This window comes from Labeo rohita, chromosome 13 (genome assembly GCF_022985175.1).
Source record: "Labeo rohita strain BAU-BD-2019 chromosome 13, IGBB_LRoh.1.0, whole genome shotgun sequence".
NCBI classification, from domain to species: Eukaryota; Metazoa; Chordata; class Actinopteri; order Cypriniformes; family Cyprinidae; genus Labeo; species Labeo rohita.
In genome coordinates this window covers 27,490,317-27,511,000 of record NC_066881.1, presented here as the reverse complement: position 1 = coordinate 27,511,000, position 20,684 = coordinate 27,490,317, and the positions used below count along the sequence as shown (strand labels likewise).

Here is a 20,684-nt window from a genome sequence, read left to right as displayed (position 1 = left end):
GTAACAGAAAAAGATTCAAATTCCTGACGACTCGTTCAGACGATTGTGAGCCGACTCTTTTTTTGATAGACAATAACTTTATGTATCGTGCACTGTCAGCTTCACAACTTTGCAGATAGTTTATGTGCACACACAGCTACATGACACACTGCATATTTGAAAGGTCATATTTGAAAAGGCATAACAGAAGCGATTTAACAAATTGTGTTTGTTGTTATGTAATGTTGATATGTTATGTTTCTGTAACAGATATATTAGAAGTTAAAAAATATTTTAAAGAAATGTATTGCTTATTATTATTATATAATTGATAGTAATCATGTACACACACACACACATATACATATACACTACCGTTCAAAAGTTTGGGGTCAGTAAGACTTGTAATAGTCTTTAAAGTAGTCTCTTATGCTCATCAAGTCTGCATTTATTTGATTAAAAATATACAAAAAAAAAAAGTAATATTGCAAAATGTTTTTACAATATAAAATAATGTTTTTTATTTTAACATACTTTAAAATAGAATTTATTCCTGTGATGAAAAGCTGAATTTTTATCAGCTGTTACTCCAGTCTTAAGTGTCACATGATCCTTCAGAAATCATTCTAATATGCAGATTTATTATTAGAATGATCAATGTTGGATAATATCAACAGTTGTGCTGCCAAATATTTTTTGGAACCTGTAATTTTTTTTTTTTCAGGATTCTTTCATGAATAACAAGTTTAAAAAGTACAGTGTTTATTCAAAATATAAATATTTTATAACAATGTAAATTATTTATTATTAACTTTTAATAAACTTTTAATTATTAACTTAATACATCCTTGGTGAATAAAAGTATTAATTTCTTAAAAAAAGAAACAATAAAAATGTACTGACCCCAAACTTTTGAACGGTAGTGTATATACATACATATATACATACATACATACATACATATTAGGGGTGTGCAAAGCAGCCGGTATTTGTATCTGTATTTGTATTTGTTGAGGGGGGAAAAGTATTTGTATTTGTATTTGTATTCGAGTAAAATTCAAAATAGGCGTAAAAATACAGTTTTTTTGCGTTACACTTCTACACACTTTTTTTGGCTGGTGGAGGACCAAGAGATGGCTCAGCAGCAGCCGCACTCTTTTCTATTTGGTTGTCCAAATCCATGTGAGGTGTTTTAGCTAAGTTAATGAGTGACGGGAAGCTAAGGTTAACTGGGGAGTCGCTCTCTAAACGTGGGGTATTTAAAATTGCTTTTGAATGCGCGCGCGCGTTTTACTTTCGGTTTCGTTTTAACGATGGCGCGAAACTCTCTGCGGTGCTGAGCGTGCATTCTATAATAAAAGACATCAGTTTAACAAAGCAATTTAAAAGTGGTGGGACACAAACGGGATTTTGAAAAGTGTGTCCCCAGTGGAAATTACGCACCTGCGTGAGTGGAGTTATCATTTGATGTGAATGTGCCGCGTTGTACAGTATACTGAGACGGAGGCGCCAGAATTGCGTCTGACAGAATGTGCGCTGTAGCACAAAATATAGTACATTTCTTCAAAAGCAGATTGTGGAGACATTTTAATTTTCCACAATCAAAAATCGTCATATCACACACCCCTAATTGCAATGTAGTTTGTGCAAATCTGGAACAGAGGTTGGTTAAGAGAGAAAAAAACGGCCGGTTCCGAGTTTCAGCGGAGCACAGTGTCAGTGACTCATGAGGAAACGCAGCTTTTTGATATAAAGTTTTTCTTGTTCCCGAATACAAATATTTTTTAAGTATTTGTTCGAAATAAGTATTTGTAAAAAACACCCTATTTGTGCCGTTCCGAATACCGTATTCGGGTTCGGCTCCACCCCTAATACATATACATATATATACACCACATATACATACATATACATATATATACACCATATATATATATATATATATATATATATATATATATATATATATTTTAACATATAATATATTAAATATATTTTTTATTATTATTATCAATCATTTTATTATATATATATATATATATATATATATATATATATATAGTACAAATATTTTCTTAAATAGCTATTTTTCTGTTTCCCCTTATTTAACTGTTAACTCATTGTGTTTGCTGCGTATGTTTTATTTATATTTTAAATAATTTTTAGTTAACATTCTCTTTAAACATTCATATTACTCCGATTACATTTACAGATAAAGGGGGCTAACATGTTGAAGTACAGCGACGCAGCTGGCAGAATCAACACCATTGCAGAGGTTTATTTACCCAAGCTGTAAAAACTCCGGTGCAATTCTCTATTGGGCAAAAGAAATGAATTGCAGCACCGTGACTGTCCCGCGTGGAGAATGCAGGAGGATACCGCAGAGTGTTTAGTGGGAGGGGAGAGCAGAGATCAGGGGTAGAGGAGGCGCACGAGACATCGAGAGCAGTTCGGTCACAATCAGCTTTAGGGATGTAGTCGATGCGGCTTGAGCTCCGTCTGTCCGAGCTCGTCAATATGAAGAAACATTCGGCCCGGGTCGCGCCGCTGTCCGCCTGTAACAGTCCGGTGCTCACCCTGACCAAAGTGAGAGGTACGTGCGCAACGGGCTCCGTCCGCAACACGATTCTCGATTTAACCTCATTCTGTACGGCGGTCTGCTTTCCTACATGTGTTAACGCGCAGTTTAATGTGATCTGTTGCTTTAAAACAAGTCTCTGTAATTTAAATGGAGTGCATGCGAAAAATAGCATTACGCGGAGAAACACCGAGAAACACCTGTCTCCTTTACGCATCACCAGTGCAGATGTTTGGCTGTTCTCTGCACCTTTTATGACTGGAATACCAATCTAAACAGATTATCGTTGAGGTTAAAGTAAATTCACATTTTGTCATAATTTGGAATCAATTCTAATAGTGTCATTTCAAAAAGAAGCATTTAAGCATTTCTGCTTCCAAATTATATAAAATTTCTGACAAGGAATTAAGAAATAGCCTGATTATCTGTTATTTTCTTCAGGATATCATCTACTCTTTCTGCTCAGACACAGCAAGCAAATCATTCCTTCATTCCAGATGATGATGTAAAAGTGCATCTGCTTGTTATTGCAGACAGGACAGAAACTTCACTGGCTTGATTTAGATGCTGGCTTCTTCCTATTGGCTCTGAAAGTGTTAAATTACTGGAAAACCGCAGATTATGTAGTACATTTTACATGCTGTTTATATATATATATATATATATATATATATATATATATATATATACACACACACACACACACACACACACACATACAATATTTGCAGTAAAAGCACATGTATTACAATTATTGCAATTTTTAAAATGAACTTTTGTGTGTATAATGTTGTTGTTATTCAGATTTAGGTGCGCCCTGATTTCATAGCTGTACAGTCATGTGAGCAGTGAGCTGCTTGGCTGCATCAGGTTGATTACATGTCCCATACTTTCCCATTCATCTGATGTATGAACCCTGTACATGCTGTTTCCCCAGAAGCTGAGTGTGTGTGTGCACTGGTGATCCAAACCATTATTTATATTAATTCTTGTTGCATTAGCTTGCATTTTCTAGATGCCTACAAAGGTTTTGTTTTATTTTTTAGCTTTAATCTAAGAAATCAGGACAGAATACTACTCTGAGTTCACATTTTGCTCTGGTTTTGTGGTCTGTATCAAATTTGTATGAGCACCGACAGAAATATCAGCAGTTTTTGTGAAGGCTTCTCTCAGAATATTGTGGCAAGCAGCTTTGTCATACCTTGACATCTCATTTATGCACAATTCGCAGTATGAGTAACCATCATCCCCAAGTGTCCAATCTGAAGTGATGACCAGCACCAGCTGGAGAAATGAACTACAAATCGACTCTGACTCACTGATGAACTCCTGCTTCTGAAACAGATCTGCACTTGTTATTTGTAATAACTTGTTCTTTGGATAGTCTAATGATTCTTTGGACTCATATGTGTGTTTCTGGATCTTTAAAGGGTCTGCTTCAGAGGCTGAGGCAGAATCAACGGAAGCTGCTGTACTCTAGAGTATGTTTATGTGTAATATGGTGAATGAGGTGGGATGTTAAACACTCATTGATCTTTGGTTTCAGCTCTGGCTTACACCCAGCGGTTTACTCATACTGTTGCAGTGGTTTAGGCCTGCCTGCAGCCAAATTCTGGCAGCTTCTATGATTGCTAAAAGCTTTAAGTTGGCAGTTCAGACATCTGTTGGGCCTTTTGGGCTTTCTTTGAGGTGTGGTACGGAAAATATGAAATTAGTCATTTTAGGATGTTTATAATACTCTCATATCCCACATTAAAGGAATAGTTCACTCAAAAATAAAAATTCTGTCATTAATTACTCACCCTCATGTCATTCCAAACTCGTAAGACCTTCCGATTTAATCAAAAATATCTTAATTTGTGTTCCAAAGATGAACTAAGGTCTTACGGGTTTGGAACGACATGAGGGTGAGTAATTAATGACAGAATTTTCATTTTTGGGTGAACTATTTCTTTAATATTTTGAGTGGGCATTTTAAAGTCAACCACTGTAGGCTGTTTTCCCCAAATGGTAAATGCTGTGGTGCTTTTATATTGGCTCAACAAATGTTGTAAGTTTAGGGGCGGGGCTATTTATTTGTCCAGCGAATCATTTATTTTGAATTGAAAATTTGTGGACATCTATGATTCACTGACTGACTGAGTAAGATTCAATCTACAAACTAAATGAATAACCGATGAAAGTGATAGTTCACCCAAAAATGAAAATTCATGTTTGAGTCATTTTTAAGAAGTTAATATACTTTCTCATATTCCACAGTAATACTTTGCAACAGCAACTTTAAATGAACAATTGCAGGTTGATTTCCTCAAAAAGTAAATGCTATTGTGCTTTTACATGGTTCAACAAATGGTGTGAGTTTAGGGGCGGGGTTATTTCCGTGTCCAGCCAATCAAACATTTCAAATCAAACGTAAAAGAAAAATGACTCACTCGTCGGTGAGGGAGTCATTTGTGGACATTTATGTATGATTCACTGACTGAGTCAGATTCAATCTACAAGCTAAATGAATAACTGATTAAAGGGATAGCTCACCGTAAAATGAAAATTCTTTTTTTTCTTTATTTATTCATTTTTTGGCATTTTTGCCTTTATTTCGACAGGACAGATCAGAAGTGACAGGAAGCAAAGTGGGAGAGAGAGATGGGGGAGGGAAAGGTCCTTGAGTCGGGATTCGAACACGGGACGCCCGGAGTGCAACAGCGCTGACATGAAAATTAATTTTTTAAATGTTAATATTCTTTCTCATACCCCCACAGTAATACTTTGCAACAGCAACTTCAAATAAACAATTTTAGGTTGATTTCAACAAAAAGTAAATGTGGTGCTTTTACATTGGCTCAACAAATGGCATTAGTTTAGGGGTGGGGCTATTTATTTGTCCAGCCTGTCATATTAATTTCAAATCAAATGTAAAAGAAAAGTCGCAGTTCAGGGAGGGAGTCATTTGTGGACATATATGAATGATTCACTGACTGACTGAGTTAGATTCAATCTACAAACTAGCTGAATAATCCAAAAAAATTTTTTTTAATTCTGTCATTATTTACTCACCTTCATGTCTTTCCAAACCCATAAGACCTTCGTTCATTTGCTGAACACAAATTAAGATTCTTTTGATGAAATCCAAGAGCATTTTGACGTTGCATAGACAGCAACGCGCCTACCACATTCAAGGCCTAGAAAGATAGTAAGGACACTGTTAAATTAGTCCACGTGTCATCAGTGATTCAAACATAATTTTATGAAGCTATAAGAATATTATGCGCAAAGAAAACAAAAATAATAAATTTATTCAACAATTTCTTCTCTTCTGTCAAACTGACTCATTAGTAAGAAAGAGTCGTTTGTTCACAAATTAAAAAAATCATGGTTAGCGCTGTGTTTTTGTTTGCAGGAAACACTGGACACAAAGAGTTTTCCCAACATTTGTGACCCTGGACCACAAAAACAGTCATAAGGGTCAATTTTTTGAAATTGAGATTTATACATAATCTGAAAGCTGAATAAATAAGCTTTCCATTTATCTATTGTTAGGGTAGGGCAATATTTGAAAATCTGGAATCTGAGGGTGCAAAAAAAAAAAAAAAAAAAAAATCTAAATATTGAGAAAATCCAACTTGTTGTCCAACTGAAGTTCTTAGCAATGCATATTACAATCAAAAGTTTTGATATATTTACAGTAGGAAATTTATAAAATATCTTCATGGAACATGATCTTTACTAAATATCAGAATGATCTTTGGCATGAAAGAAAAATCGATAATTTCGACCCATACAATCTATTGTTGGCTATTGCTACAAATATACCCATGTGACTTATGACTGGTCCAGGGTCACATTTTCTTTGGAACCCTGTGTATTCAGAAATCAGCAACTTTAGCTTTAATAAAAGAAGAATGTTTCTGTTTTACTTGTTAAACAACCACACTGCTTTATACAGATATGCAGTGTTTAGTTATTAGCCTACTTATAAGTACTAAGATTCATTTCATCTTGAACGTTAAGCTAGAGGAATCTGTAAACCTGAGCCGTTCCTCCATCAGCCGCTAAATCTAATGCAGGGTGGCAGAAGTAAGAGGCTGTAATAAACCTGCAGTGAGTCATTACACTGATGTGACTCACGCGCCTTCACTGCCAAACTCTTTCTGTTCACATCTTGGCTTTTGTAAGAACTCTGCGTCCCTGTTTGGAAGCCAGTGGGCCGTTTTAAGTTGGCTTTTGATACACATCCAGCCATTTAATTGAAGCGTTTTAATCAAATATATTTTACAGCAGTCAGCCGTGGCACACAACATCTATGTTGTTGCGAGTTGTTTTTCTGTCTGACATCAATCAGTTTGATACAGAGCTTTAGTCTAAGAATAACTTTAACATGTTGCTCCTGATACGTTTGTGTTTGGATGCACGTAATCCCGACTACGAGGCGTTTTGCGTGAGTGGAAATGGGTGCTTTTGTCTCTTGTTCATTGCACTAGTGAGGGGGAGAGATCTCATCCCAGCTTCACTTCAGACGTTTACATTTTCTTGTTTGAATTACAGAACAAAAAAATTAAGAAAGTCTTATTATTTGTTATATATAATTAAATTTTTATGTACAGGTCTATGTATGTCTGCATATAAATAAAATAAATATTATTGTAATTACAGACAATATTTTTTTTGTATAACACTATTAAACAGTTCTGTCACAGCAGAATTACCGTACATCTTCGTGTGATTCAGTGAATCTCTTTTTTGAACAAAATGTTTGAGTGAATGATTCAGTGACTCACTAGAATGAATCAGTATAGGACTATCTTGAACCAATCAGACTTATAATTGATTCAGTCAAAAAGACAGTCACTAGTCACCAACTACTGATGTTTTACATATGTATTACTGCTATTTTTCTTTCTCTTAACATGCAACATTGTTTTGTTTACACAGAATTTTTTTTGCATTAGTTTTTCTTGCTCTATGAATGTATTCTCTTTAAGTGCTGCTTATTTAGAAGAACAGTACTTTATAAATCTTGCAGGGCAGCATTTTATTGATGAGTTTTAGCCCACTTGTCTCAGTGTTTACAGACTGAGCTGGATTAGTATTGTATATTTAATTCGAAGGCTGCGAGCTAACTGTCAGATTACTTGGGCACTTCACACTGTCAGGACATTAGTGTGGAAAGCTCTGTTTGGGGAGACACCTGCAGCGCAAGCTCATCAATTAGATTCAGCAAGGGACTTACGGTCGATCTATTATGTATTGATCTAGAGCAGGGATGCTGGCGTGACTCCAGTCTGTTAAACTGCAGTCTTTCTTCTGCAGGATTTATAGGCTGCGGTGGAGCAGGGGACAGAGAGAGGTTGGGATAGACTTGCATATATATATATATATATATATACACACACACACACACACACACAAGTTTGTTTTATCAATTGAACCCACACATTCCATCAATTCCTCCATCTTGTAAAAACGCTGCCAACGTTTATCCTTGTTTTTCCCCGTTGTCTGTCTTTGTGTATTTTAGCAAGTCTTTGAATTTTGGCTTGAAATTCTATAACTGAATCTGAACTTCTTTTTTCACACCCTCTGGCTCAGCCTACAGTAGTCACGCCCCAAACTCTCCCTATTTGTGCAAGGGAGGTATAGGTTGACAGGCAGGTACGAGATCCTATCATTGCATTCAAACTGAATGCAGTGATTGGATAAGCATTTTATGGTCCTGAGACTTCCACAGAAATTCACTGCTATCAGAATGTAAAGAGACTTTCAACCAGTGTAACAAAAATGCCTACCCTACATACCAAGATTCATTCATGGTTTTGAAAGAATAATTTGAGTGAATGACACAATCACAAAGCAATACCCAAAGCAATACTTGTGGCCGTCTACTGGTGTAATTCACAACAAAACCCACCCAATTGCGATTCAAAACTAGGAAAAAAAAAAACTAAAGCGCATTCCTGGGGCCAAAATGCACTTTTTTTTTTTGGTGGGATTTCCCTGGTAAAATTAGCATTCCAGGGTCTAAATATTATGCTGTTGGTGTCAGTTCAACCCGCAAACATGAAAAACAACCGGCGGCAACAGTGTTAAAGTAGCCCAATTCCACAGGAAAACCACAGACTCTGCAACACTGGTAATGATTAAACCTACAGGATGAGTCATGTATCAATGAACAAATATCTGTGGTGAACAGATACAAAAGAATCAATGAATCAAATATAGTGGAATGATTCAAAATCTGATCCGACTAGGGATGCAAGTTAACGATGCACCCCGTGCCGGTTGAAAATCGATACCAATATGTGACGATTCAAATTAGTTGAGATGTAAATGAATCGTGGGGGGGGGTGAACTGAGGGGAACTGTCTTTAGAAAAGTTTAGATCAGGGATAGGCAACGTTGGTCCTGGAGTGCTCATGTCCTGCAGAGTTTAGCTCTAACCCTGGGGGGGGAAAAAAAATAATAAAAATCACCTGCCTGTAGCCTTAGTGATCCTAAAGACCTTGATTAGCTTGTTCAGATGTGCTTAATTAGAATTGGAGCTAAACTCTGCAGGACAGTGGCACTCCAGAACCGAAGTTGCCTATATAATGCATATTAAAATAGTGTTCATAAGCCCAGCACTGCTTTGCACTATATTGCTGGTGTTCCATAATTGCCACCTGCTGTCAAAGAGTGAATTTGCAATCTGCTATTTGTGTTTCATTAAGATGTTTTATGTAGTATAATTTCACAAAGCTAAAGTCAGACCATTCTGTCTTAACCTCAAATTTCAAAATTATACAATCTATTAAAAAAAATGCATGTATTCAGCAACTATGTTTTGAACATGATTAAAATTCAGTGGTTGCATTTAAAGGACCACAAGTGCTTTGAAATGTATATAATTTCAACTGAAACAAGAAGACAGGGCAGGACATATCCAGCAGTCCTGCCCCTTTTTAAAATAGCCAATAGCATTTTGTTTATATCACAGCTTGGGCCAGAGCTGTTGAGCTGAGCCACATTTGACAGCGTATGACAGCCACAATCTGTATATAAAACATTGTTCTGTGTAGAATTCATAATGTGTCTGATACGTTTTGTGGTCTGCGCCGATCCACTCCATGGAACTGTGTCTCTGGACCAGAGGAGGCTGTGCGCACTGCAGCGGTTTGTGTGACACAAAGCAAAACCAGACTTAAATCACCCCAACGCAATGCATATTCACAGTGTCTGAATCATAACCAAATTTAGCTGCAGCTTCAGCATCTATTTAGTGTACTTAGTGTAGGAGGTGGGACACTTCAGATTCTAGAGAGCATTTGCTAGGACAGAAAGTTTGATGAGAAGCTGAAATCGTTCATCCATATTGGCGGAAGTTATCTTCTAAATGCAAATTTTGTCATTGTTTTGGGAGCACACTAGCTTACAGGTAACCTTAAGGCTAACATATTTATACTAGAAGCCAATAAACTTAAATTTTGATTTCATGGGGACTTTAATTTCAAAGTTTATGTGAAGACATTTCTTGTATTTGTATGATTTGGGGTTTGTTTTAAAATTTTAGTTTAGTTTTTTATGAGACATATTTCAGTTACTAAGAAATGTGCAGCATTTTGTCCAAGCATTATAAAAGGACACTTTTTCATTTAGAATTTGTCTTTAACCTCATTTTGTTACTAAAAACTTGTGAGAAAATCATATTGTGAAATCAGTAGCATGAATCGCATCGCATTGTGAGTTAAGTGAATTGTTACATCCCTAGGTCTGACTACAGTTAATTTTTTTATAATGTTGGTGAATAAATGGGTGAACAAACTGATGAACAAAGTCATTCATGTTTTTGAATTAATCATGCGACTGAATGATAGAATGACTCATTCAGAATATGTAGCCACCTACTGGTGTAATGATGCTACTTACAGAAAGAGACACTGAACAAATCAGTAAATGAGTCTTTGTGGTAAACAAGAGATTCAGTGAATGAAAAATCCACCCTACTGCCCACTTAGATGCCTCTAATGATCAGTATTACAGGACACAGCCCCAGACACACACACACACAGACAAACAAACAGTGGGCAACTGGCAGGGTTATGCTTCTCTCTGCATGTCCGTGAGCAGGGTCACAACAGAGTGTGACATCCCGGGCATCTGTTCTTCTAGCTGGATACTGCAGGGTTCACTGACCTGCTGCACCAACACACTCACACACACACACACACACACACAGTCTACAGCCACTTGTTTTCATAGTCTTCTGAGTAACACACACAAACACAAATGTCTTGTCAGTACTTGTGTGTATTTACCAGCAAACCCACAGCTCAGAGTGTAATTGCCAAGTAAATATCACAATGAAATGAAATGTCTGCATATAGACAGATATGGTCTGACCGTGATCTGAATGTTTGGACATACTGTAACAGTGTGTTTAAGTGAGTGTATCTTCAGGCCATGTCTTACTCTATATTGCTGAATGATGCTTTTCTTTAATTGCATATGGAGAGACTGTTGCAGACCCTAAACAATGAGTTTAAAAACATATGGGTGGTGTCAGCATAAATTAATGGTAATTTCTGAGAGCATTTGTCATGCTACAGCAAAGCATCTGCCACTCTTAGCAGTTCTGGATGGCTGGAATGCGGATATTTTCACCAAATTACTAACATATGCAAATGAGTATACATTTTGATGTATAATGGGGAATTAAACTAATGATTTAAAAATAACTTGAAAATTAAAGAAAGTCCATTTTATGTTAAATGCAAGTTAAGCATATTTGACACAATGTTGATTTCCATTAAAAGACGAATTCTGTGGAATTCAGCGATATACAGTAGATTCCGTTTTTTTGAATAGACTCCACGATCCCGTCCGTGTTTTCACGGAGGCGCGTCCATGTAGAGACAGAAATGACATTGCCGTCGTGTAAATAAGATGAATAACATAAGACCATTTAGTTTGTTTAATAAAATAACAAGGTATAAACCTGTTAGGGCCGCCCCCCTAATATAATAGCAGGGGAAACACTGCAGCATGCCTCTAATTCTTTCAACAGAGCTTAACTTGCATGTAACATGGCATCTTCCTGCAAGGACATCTAGGGAAATCCACTAAAAACGGAGCTGTTCCCAGAATCAATGGGATACTGCACTGCAGAGCTGTACCACAGTCACCCAGATGGCAACACATTCATATTTCATCTCTAACTGTTTGAAGTCATGCACCGATGTCCCAGACACGCTCATGATGCCATTACAAAATAACATGGCCCTGCTCCGTAGCGTGTGTGTGAGAGAGGAGACTGTGCTCTTTCATGCTGCTTGAGCTCAGTGCAGAGCTGGCACTACAAAGAACTGGCAGTTATCAGCAAGAGAGATCTGCACTGCAGAGACAAACATAGAAGGGAGGAAAGCTACCAAACACTATGTACAGAGCTCACAGATGCATTCAAAAAGAGATGGAAATGGGCAGGGAAAAGTCTCTGGGTTTGTGCGCAATTTAGAGAGAGTTATGAGGCATATGTGACTTCAAAATGACACCATTTTAACAATTACTTAATCGCTTTGAGTTTAGCAGTGCACATGGGCACATTATCATGCTAGAATAGGGAATCATTAGGGGTAATCCTGTGCATCTCTTCTTGTACAATAGGCTCACATTTTGTGGCAGCCTTACAGCCGTGCCAAGCAATCATCAGGCCTAATGACTTCCACAAGACAGCTGCAGTGTTACTTTAGTATTGAGATACACTTATAGTTTTTGTTTAAAAAAAAAAATATTTTGAATTTTTTTTTTCATTTTCATTTTAGTTGAAGTTTCATTTTTTCATTTATATAATAATAATAATAATAATTTACAGATAATGTACTCACCCCCTTGTCATCCAAGATGTTCATGTCTTTTTTTCTTCAGCCATAAAGAAATTGTGTTTTTTGAGGGAAACATTTCAGGATTTTTCTCCATATAATAGGCTGCTATGGTGCCCCGATTTTGAACTTCCAAAATGCAGTTTAAATGCGGCTTCAAACGATCCCAAATGCGGTTGTAAATGATCCCAGCCGAGGAAGAAGGGTCTTATCTAGCGAAACTATTGGTTATTTTTATTTAAAAAAAAATACAATTTAAATACTTTTTAATGCCAAACCCTCATCTTGTCTTGCTCTCGTTGAACTCTGTGTATTCTGGCTCAAGACTGTTAGGGTATGTCGAAAAACTCAAATCGTATTTTCTCCCTCAACTTCAAAAATCATTTCAAAATCATTCTTACCAACCCAGTCTTTGCAAGTTAACAGCCCTAACAAAAAAAGGTAAAACAGCGATATAAGATGATTTTGAAGTTGAGGGAGAACATGAGATTAGAATTTTTCGACATACCCTAACCGTCATAAACCGGAAAAAAAAAAACTGTATAGGTAGAGTGAGACAAGATAAACGTTTGACATTAAAAAGTATATAATCTGTATTATTTTTATGAAAATGACCAATCGTTTTGCTAGATACGACCCTTCTTCCTCAGCTGGGATCATTTGATGCCGCATTTAAACTGCATTTCGGACACTGGACATTGGACATTACAGAAAAATCCTAAAATGTTTCCCTCAAAAAACTATTTCTTTATGGCTGAAGAAAGAAAGACATGAACATCTTGAATGACAAGGGGTAAGTACATTATTTGTCAATTTTTGTTCTGTAAACTAACTTTACGTTTATATCTCTAACTAAGAACTAAGATACAGAGAAAAAAGGAAGTCCGATTTTATATCTCACAATTCCAATTTTTTTCTTGCAATTCTGACATAAACTGAGAAAATTGTAAGTTAAAAGGTTATTTTTGTGCAATGAAAAGGTTCCATGGATGTTAAAAGTTCTTAATGGAACCATATAATGATGCCAATAGAGAACCTTTAGCCAAGTTTTAAGAGTGTAGTTTTACTTAACTAACCCTGGCTGCAGTTACCATCATAGATCATCCAGCATTTTACGACTCGCCATTCTGGGCTGAAGGCATATTTTGGCTAATGCAAGAAACAGAGTGAAAGATAACTCATTAAATCTTACTACTTTTCCATTACTTTTGGGTTCAGATTGTGTGCTCATTATACCAGTACCTACCAAATGGCATTCCCTGATGCTCACTGTGTCAGTTTTTGCTGAGTCTGAGTCGCAAAAGTTCTGATTGAAATCTGTCACGTCTTTGAGGCTGAACTTTCGTGGCATTTTGAGACTTTGAGCTCTGACCGCTGCCCTCATTGCCAATGCACTTTGTCTGAGCTCCTCTTGACACGTCGATTTATTTTAAAACGCTTTTTGTGAGAAACACTCACTGGCCTGATTCAGCATCAAGCCTCTGGCACAGGCAGATTTTAATCTTCCCTGTCAAAAAGAAGAACTGTTACTTGAAGCTATGATGCCTTCAAAATAGCCTCTTCAGAAGTGTTTACGAATAAAGAAATAAATGATGATACTATATAAATGGAGAACCTATAAAGTCACATTCCAATAGGAATGATTAAGTTTTCAAACTTTTTGATACCAGGGACCCCTAAAATTCTTTAGCATTTATCCTGTTAACCGTCACTGGCCCATCGGTGGGCACATTTGTTATTAAACATTTATAACAGTAATATCTAAACCTAGTCTCAGCCTCGGGCATCACGCCCACGGACCATTAGCTGAACGTCTAATGCATACGGCACACAACAGTGGAAACACTTCAGGATTTTCAAAGTCTTATATTAATATTAGGTCCATTTGAGAAAAATAGTAACATTACAAAGACAACGAAAATCGAAAATTGTAAAAAATTTAATACTATTTTTGTAATTATTACTCAATAGAATAAAATAATCCAGTTTTTAAAGAAGAGTAGAAAAGTAAATAATATCACACTTTTTTATCTGAAATTTTCCTGGCCTCCCAGTCATCTCAGTCAGATGGTAAAAATGTAAATGGCCACTCACTTAACTTAGTCTTTTCGAAATTACATCAGAAGGTTTCCATAAGAACCTTTTAATCATTTTAAATTGCTATGAAGGTCAAACACATAGTCATTAGCACTAAGTGACATTCTGATTCAGACTCCATTAGTCATGCAGAAGATATCCTTTTGAAGTCAAGGACCTTCTCTTACTGTTAATTACACAGGATATTCTTACAGAAACCACATGGTGGAGAACACTTCATTGATGATAATACGATAAAATAGCCACACAAGCATCTTCTTGAGTCAGCCGAATCACATTCGCTTATTTTCTCCACATGCAGCATTGTTTTGAATGCAATGAGCTAATGAATGTAGATCTGGTTTTGGCTGAAAAGCCTGCTCTTGGCTGAAAAGTGCTGAGCTTGGTCTTTTTTGGTGTAGGAGTTGATTGGTCCTGCTTGCCAGAGTTTGATGATGTAGCTAGCTGGCCAATGTCTGGAACAGTGGTCAGCAACATAAGAAAAAGCCTCAAGGATTATAGGGTCAGATTCTTAAAGCGAGATTGAGATGAATTTCACCTGAGTTGAACTTGGATGCCCTAAACCAGTGGTTCTCAGACATTACGCCCCCTGTTGGTGCAACACAACTCTGGACATTTATTACTATGTATTTAAAGTGGCCATTCACTTTTTAAAGTCTTTTAACAACAACAACAACAACAATAATAATAATAATAATAATTAAATAAGTATTGAGTATTTAATTGTTCTCTCTGTAATAATCATAATATTAATAACAATAATAATTTATCATATTTTGCATTGGGTATTTATTTATTTTTATGTTTCCTAACACAGTGCAAATTTCTTTACAAATTCTGCTGAGCTTGTGTATTGAGTATTGCATTGGTGAGCATGTCTCCAGAGATTTCCAACTGCATCATACTGATTATCAGTCTCCATGGTTACTACACACATTCACTGCTTTCAGATGATTACCCACATGTTAAATACCCAGTGGTAGTGGCAGTTCATTATGAGGGGACAGGGAAGCGTTGCGTAGGTTTGAAAACATATACAGAGCTAGCAGAATGCAGTGGCAGCTAGCTTTTGTATTCAAGAGCAGCTTCACACAACCATGCACACACCTTTGATTTGTTTGCATTTCGTGGGCCATTTAAAAGAGGTTTGAGATTGGGTCCCTTGAATACTCTGACATGGAAAATACTTCTTATGAAAGTTTTGGTTCTTTGGGTTTCAATAGCGTTGCTTATTGTTTGGTGTTAGATCAAAATGTAAGGTTGAACTGAGCAAAGAACAACTATCCTAGGGAGGAAAACAGACTACATTTACTGTGGTGTATGATATGAAAACGGCCTCCACAGCAAATGTGTAAATACACTATAGTGTCAGTTTACACATACAAGCTTATGTGGGTGGTGTTATTTGACTGCGTGTTATTTGATTCCTTCTGTATGGAAACTGTAACTTCTGTCAACAGAAACAGATCTATCGATGAACATGCTGTTAGTATTGAGCTTTGGATGTTGAATGCTTCTCTAGGCACTTGGGTGCAGGTACGTGAAGAGTTTACTTGGGTGGACTGATGAACTCTGAAAGCCCAGCAGGGGTGAGTGATAGGACCAAAAACGATACGATACGATGTAAGCAACTGCATTTCACTGTAACAATATAATACGACAGGCCCAGCGTCAATGGGGGGCTTAGCCCCCCATGATGTCCTGAAACCCCCCCTGCAATGATCATAAAAATCATCCCATTCTGAGGGATTGTTCCTTTAAATGCAAATGAGCTCTGCTCGCCCCGCCCCTCTCTTCTCTCTGCTGCTCTGAGAGAGTAAATGACGACCACTATGTTCATTATTACATCATTATTTATAGAGCCCGACCGATAAAGGATTTTGAAGGCCGATACCGATACAAATATTTATTGGTTTTAAAATCCAATATTCCGATATATCGGCCGATATTTTTTATTTATTTATTTTTTATTTAGGAAACGCGCAACAAAACATTAACAGATTTCCCTAACATTAGTTATTTGTAGTTATTTATGAGTTTTAACTAACATAATATGATAATGCATTTTAAAAAAGAAACTTGTTTCTTTTATTGTCACAACAGAACAGAGGAACATCAAAATATATTAAAGTTCTGAATATGTGACTCGTTAATGCTGCGGCTGAACGACAGTCTGCAACGCACACTTGGCCTCATTGGATTTCACACACATGTAAAAGAAAAGCTATCTTTTATGCACAAGCTACATTTGATACTTTTTCTCTATGTCTAAATGTTCACTCCTCGCAAGTCTAACTTACATTTTACAATGCAGGGACTGTAACTACAGATATGCTAGTTATAAATACAGTAATCATTACTTTATTTAGGCAGAATAAGTTTGTTGTGGTTTCCAAGCTCATTAATGTTAACATTAGCGGTCTTCCACTGATGCATTAGCTAGCTTTGTGGATAGCTAGTCTATGATGAGCCATAAGTTAGCAATGGATAACGTCATACTGCAAATTGTAAAACATACATTTTCAATATAACAGGCCAAGGAGAGATGATACGTCTCATTGCTATAACTGTCACGCTATTAAAGAAATACTTCAGTCTCATTGTCAAAAGTTAAAAGGACAGTCAGTCAACTACACTGTAACAACGTAACGTAATTACTAGCTAATTCCGCTTCACTCTAGGCTTATTTAACAGCAGCAAAACTGGACATGATAGTCACGAATTTTGTCATGCTTATTTGAGTTAAGAGAACTAATGGGGATGTTCTTTTAATTGTTATTCAAGCAATGTATGTCTCGTGACCAACTCACCTTGAACACACTTCACCGATGATCTCACTTGCGGATCTCTCTGCCCGACTCTGGCTGGATCAGCAGGTTGGCAGGATGTGTGGCGCGTTATACACGAGTGTTGCCAACAGGGACGGTGTAGAGTGCCCTCTGGTGGACAAACTATACAACGCCAACACTCATGACATGGTTGAAGGGTGTTTCGTCCGTTTTTACTTTATTTTTGAAATATTCATTTATCGGCCATTATAAATGCCGATACCGATAGTTTGGAAAATGCCTAATATCGGCCTGCCGATAAATCGGTCGGGCTCTAATTATTTAGACATCTGTCTAACTTGAATCCCTGCTCCGGCATCGAAACAATGGAGGTCGGACTGTGACAGCTGATCTGAGGTAAGACCCTCATGTCAATTAACTATCATGGGAGCGGCCTCTGTCGGTGTGACGCCTTTAAAGGGGTTGCCGGATGCAAAAATCACTTTTACATGTTGTTTGAACATAAATGTGTGTTGTCAGTGTGTGTACACATCCACCCTATAATGATAAAAATCCACCCAGAGTTTTTTTTTTTTTAAATCCCCATAAATCATCATCACTTTCTCAAATTAGGCTGTTCTAAGATTCTTGGCAGAATGATGTAGTTGCACAGGCCCCTCCCATGATTGTTGATTAACACTGGCGTTTTAGTACAGACCCGCCCTGAGTGAGCTGTGAACAGTCCACCATTGTTTCAACGCCGGAGCAGGGGAAGACAAGAATGTCTCCTAGTGATTGAGGTGTTTTGTTGTTGGATGTAATAATGAACATAGCAGTCATCATTTATTCCCGACATCTGACCTGATGAAGATAAAGTGGATTACTTTTGTTTTTGAAGGGAATGTTCCCTGATCCCCGTACTACCTAAATGCGTCTATGTTCGTGCGAATCATTCATGATCCAGCTTCACCTACAGAAGAAGTGAGTATAAGGTTTTTTTTTTTTAATGCAAATCACCTTTCCTAATAACGTGCTAGTTAGCAAGTTCCGCAGCTAAATTTACAGTCTGTTAAACCACTCGTCACCCAACGGAAGAGAGGGGCGGGGTGAGCAGAGCTCATTAGCATTTAAAGGGATAGCACCAAAACAGCTCGCTGTGAACAGGGCCGGTTTTGACAAGGTAGTAATGGGGTTGTTTTACACATCCGGTGAAAAAATGTTATAATAAATTATGCTTTATTTATGTATTTTTAACACTTTAATATTTTAGTCATACTGTCATGTGCTTATGTCTCATCTTTTCTTGAAGTTATCAGCATTTTAATTCAGTAAGCCATGTAGCCACTACTTTTTTCCCCCTAAAAACCTAAAATTCTAGTCATGCCGTATACAGTGTTGATTCATTATAGAATTCTTGTATTTCAATAGGTGCTGTCTTCTAGTCTTCACTCAGGATCTGTCTGTGTGAAATGTCTCTAGGCTACTGAGGGTCTCAAGAGAAAATCATCTTTCACTTTGAATCACTTGCTAGAAAGATTAGGATTCAGGCTAGTTTGTGATATTATTAGGCCTGCGCATGAATATGATAATCAAGCTCTCACTGTCGTTTATTTAAAATGGTACCTGCTTTCAGCTATGCCATGTGCATGTAAAACTAGAATTAACTACTGCTAATAAGAGACCAGTATATTACTGTAAGATATTATGTAATATATGCAATGATAATAATAATAATAATAGATGATAATAGTAAGAAATGTTACTTAAGCAGCAAATCCGCATATTAGAATGATTTCTGAAGAATCATGTGACACTGAAGACTGGAATAATGGCTGCTGAAATATAGCTTTGCATTACAGGAGTAAATTATATTTTAAAACATGTTAAAATAGAAAACTTATTTTGAATTGTAATATTTCAGAATATTACTGTTTCTGATCAATAAATGTAGCCTTGGTTGAACACTTTTAAAAACATTAACTTGGGATACTGTATTAGTTTCAAATGCAGTAGGTCATACCAGAATCTTTGTATGCTGGTGTTAGTATGTATTTGAGTGTTTACTTGTGAACAGCCTTCCAAATGAAAAATCATCTTTCATTAGTTTAAGTATGTTATTGTGTTACATAGGGTACACAGATGCTTCAGCGCTAAGGATGCACCTTGTTCTCTTTATGAATAAACAGACTGAATCCTCCACCAGGCGCAGGCAGGGTAATTACTGCACTCGTTTATTCTGCGCGTGAATAGATGAAGGGCTATTAAGAGCCATTAGGAGCGTTTACGAATGGATGGTGGGCTTGAGATGTGCTTATCAGATCTGAACAATAGCACTGCAGTTCTTGAGAGACTCCAGACAGATTCCATTCAGAGTTTCTGTATTATAAAATATCCTTGGTTTTTCAAGTATTTCCCCATGGCACTTTAAAAAGAGTTTCTGTGCTGAATGAGTAAACTGCTATTGATTTCCTTTTGGATGTTTCAGGGAACGGTGGTGAGAAAGTGATGTTTCATAGTTTGGGCAGGAACTATGGTTTGGAAGTCAGTGGGTATCATATAATTTGAGGGAATTTTCAAATGACAGAAAAACTGATGTAATACTGGAACAAGAAAATGCTTTTAAAGATTTAAAAGTTTTTTTTGTTTGCTTTTTGGAAAAATTAATACTTTCACTCAGCAAGGATGTACTGATCAAAAGTGATAGTAAAGATTTATTTTACAAAAGATTTATTTTTTAAATAAATGCAGTTTTGTTTGTTTTTTTCAAACTTGGTTTAAAGAATTCTGTAAAGTATTACAGTTTCCATAATTGATATTAATAAGAAATGTTTCATGAGCTGATAAAAATTTGGCTTTGCCATCACAGGAATAAATTACTTAAATATATATATTTTTTTTTAAAATAGTAATTATGTCTTACTGAATTTATCATCAAATAAATGACTAAAGTATGGAAGCCCATTTCTGCCACTGAATAAAAGGTAATTGTGACTTTTTTCCCCTTGCAATTACGAGTTATCTCACAAATCTGACTTTTTTCCTCAGAATTGTGAGATATAAACTCACAATTGTAAGTTATAAAGTCAGAATAAACTTGCAATTTTGAGAAATAAAGTCACAAATCGGAGAAAAAAAAAAATACATATATATATATATATATATATAATTTTTTTTTTCTCCGATTTGTGACTTTATTTGAGAACATATCAATCTTTTTCCCCTCAAAACTAGACTTTATAACTAGCAATTGCAAGTTTATAATTTCACATCTGAGCAGAAAAGTTAGAAGTCCGAGAAAAAAGTCAGAAATGCAAATGCAAATCTCGCAATTCTGACTTAACTCGCAACTGAGTTTATATCTTGCAATTCTGACTTCATTTCATTTATAAAAAATAAAAAAAGGCAGAATTGTGA

General features: G+C 36.4%; 1 protein-coding gene across 2 annotated transcripts in view; it reads left to right on the top strand.

The window, feature by feature from the left end:
* slc35f3b (solute carrier family 35 member F3b) overlaps positions 1-20,684 on the top strand; it is an 84,308-nt gene that overhangs the window by 39,347 nt on the left and 24,277 nt on the right. Inside the window, exon 1 of one of the 2 annotated variants that reach the window (XM_051125832.1) lies at positions 2,344-2,572. The exons of the other annotated variant lie outside the window; for it this stretch is intronic. Coding sequence (XP_050981789.1) covers positions 2,461-2,572 — 112 coding nt within the window. The 5' untranslated portion in view covers positions 2,344-2,460. Of the gene's footprint in view, positions 1-2,343; positions 2,573-20,684 lie in introns of those variants that run through there. 2 annotated transcript variants of the gene reach the window in all.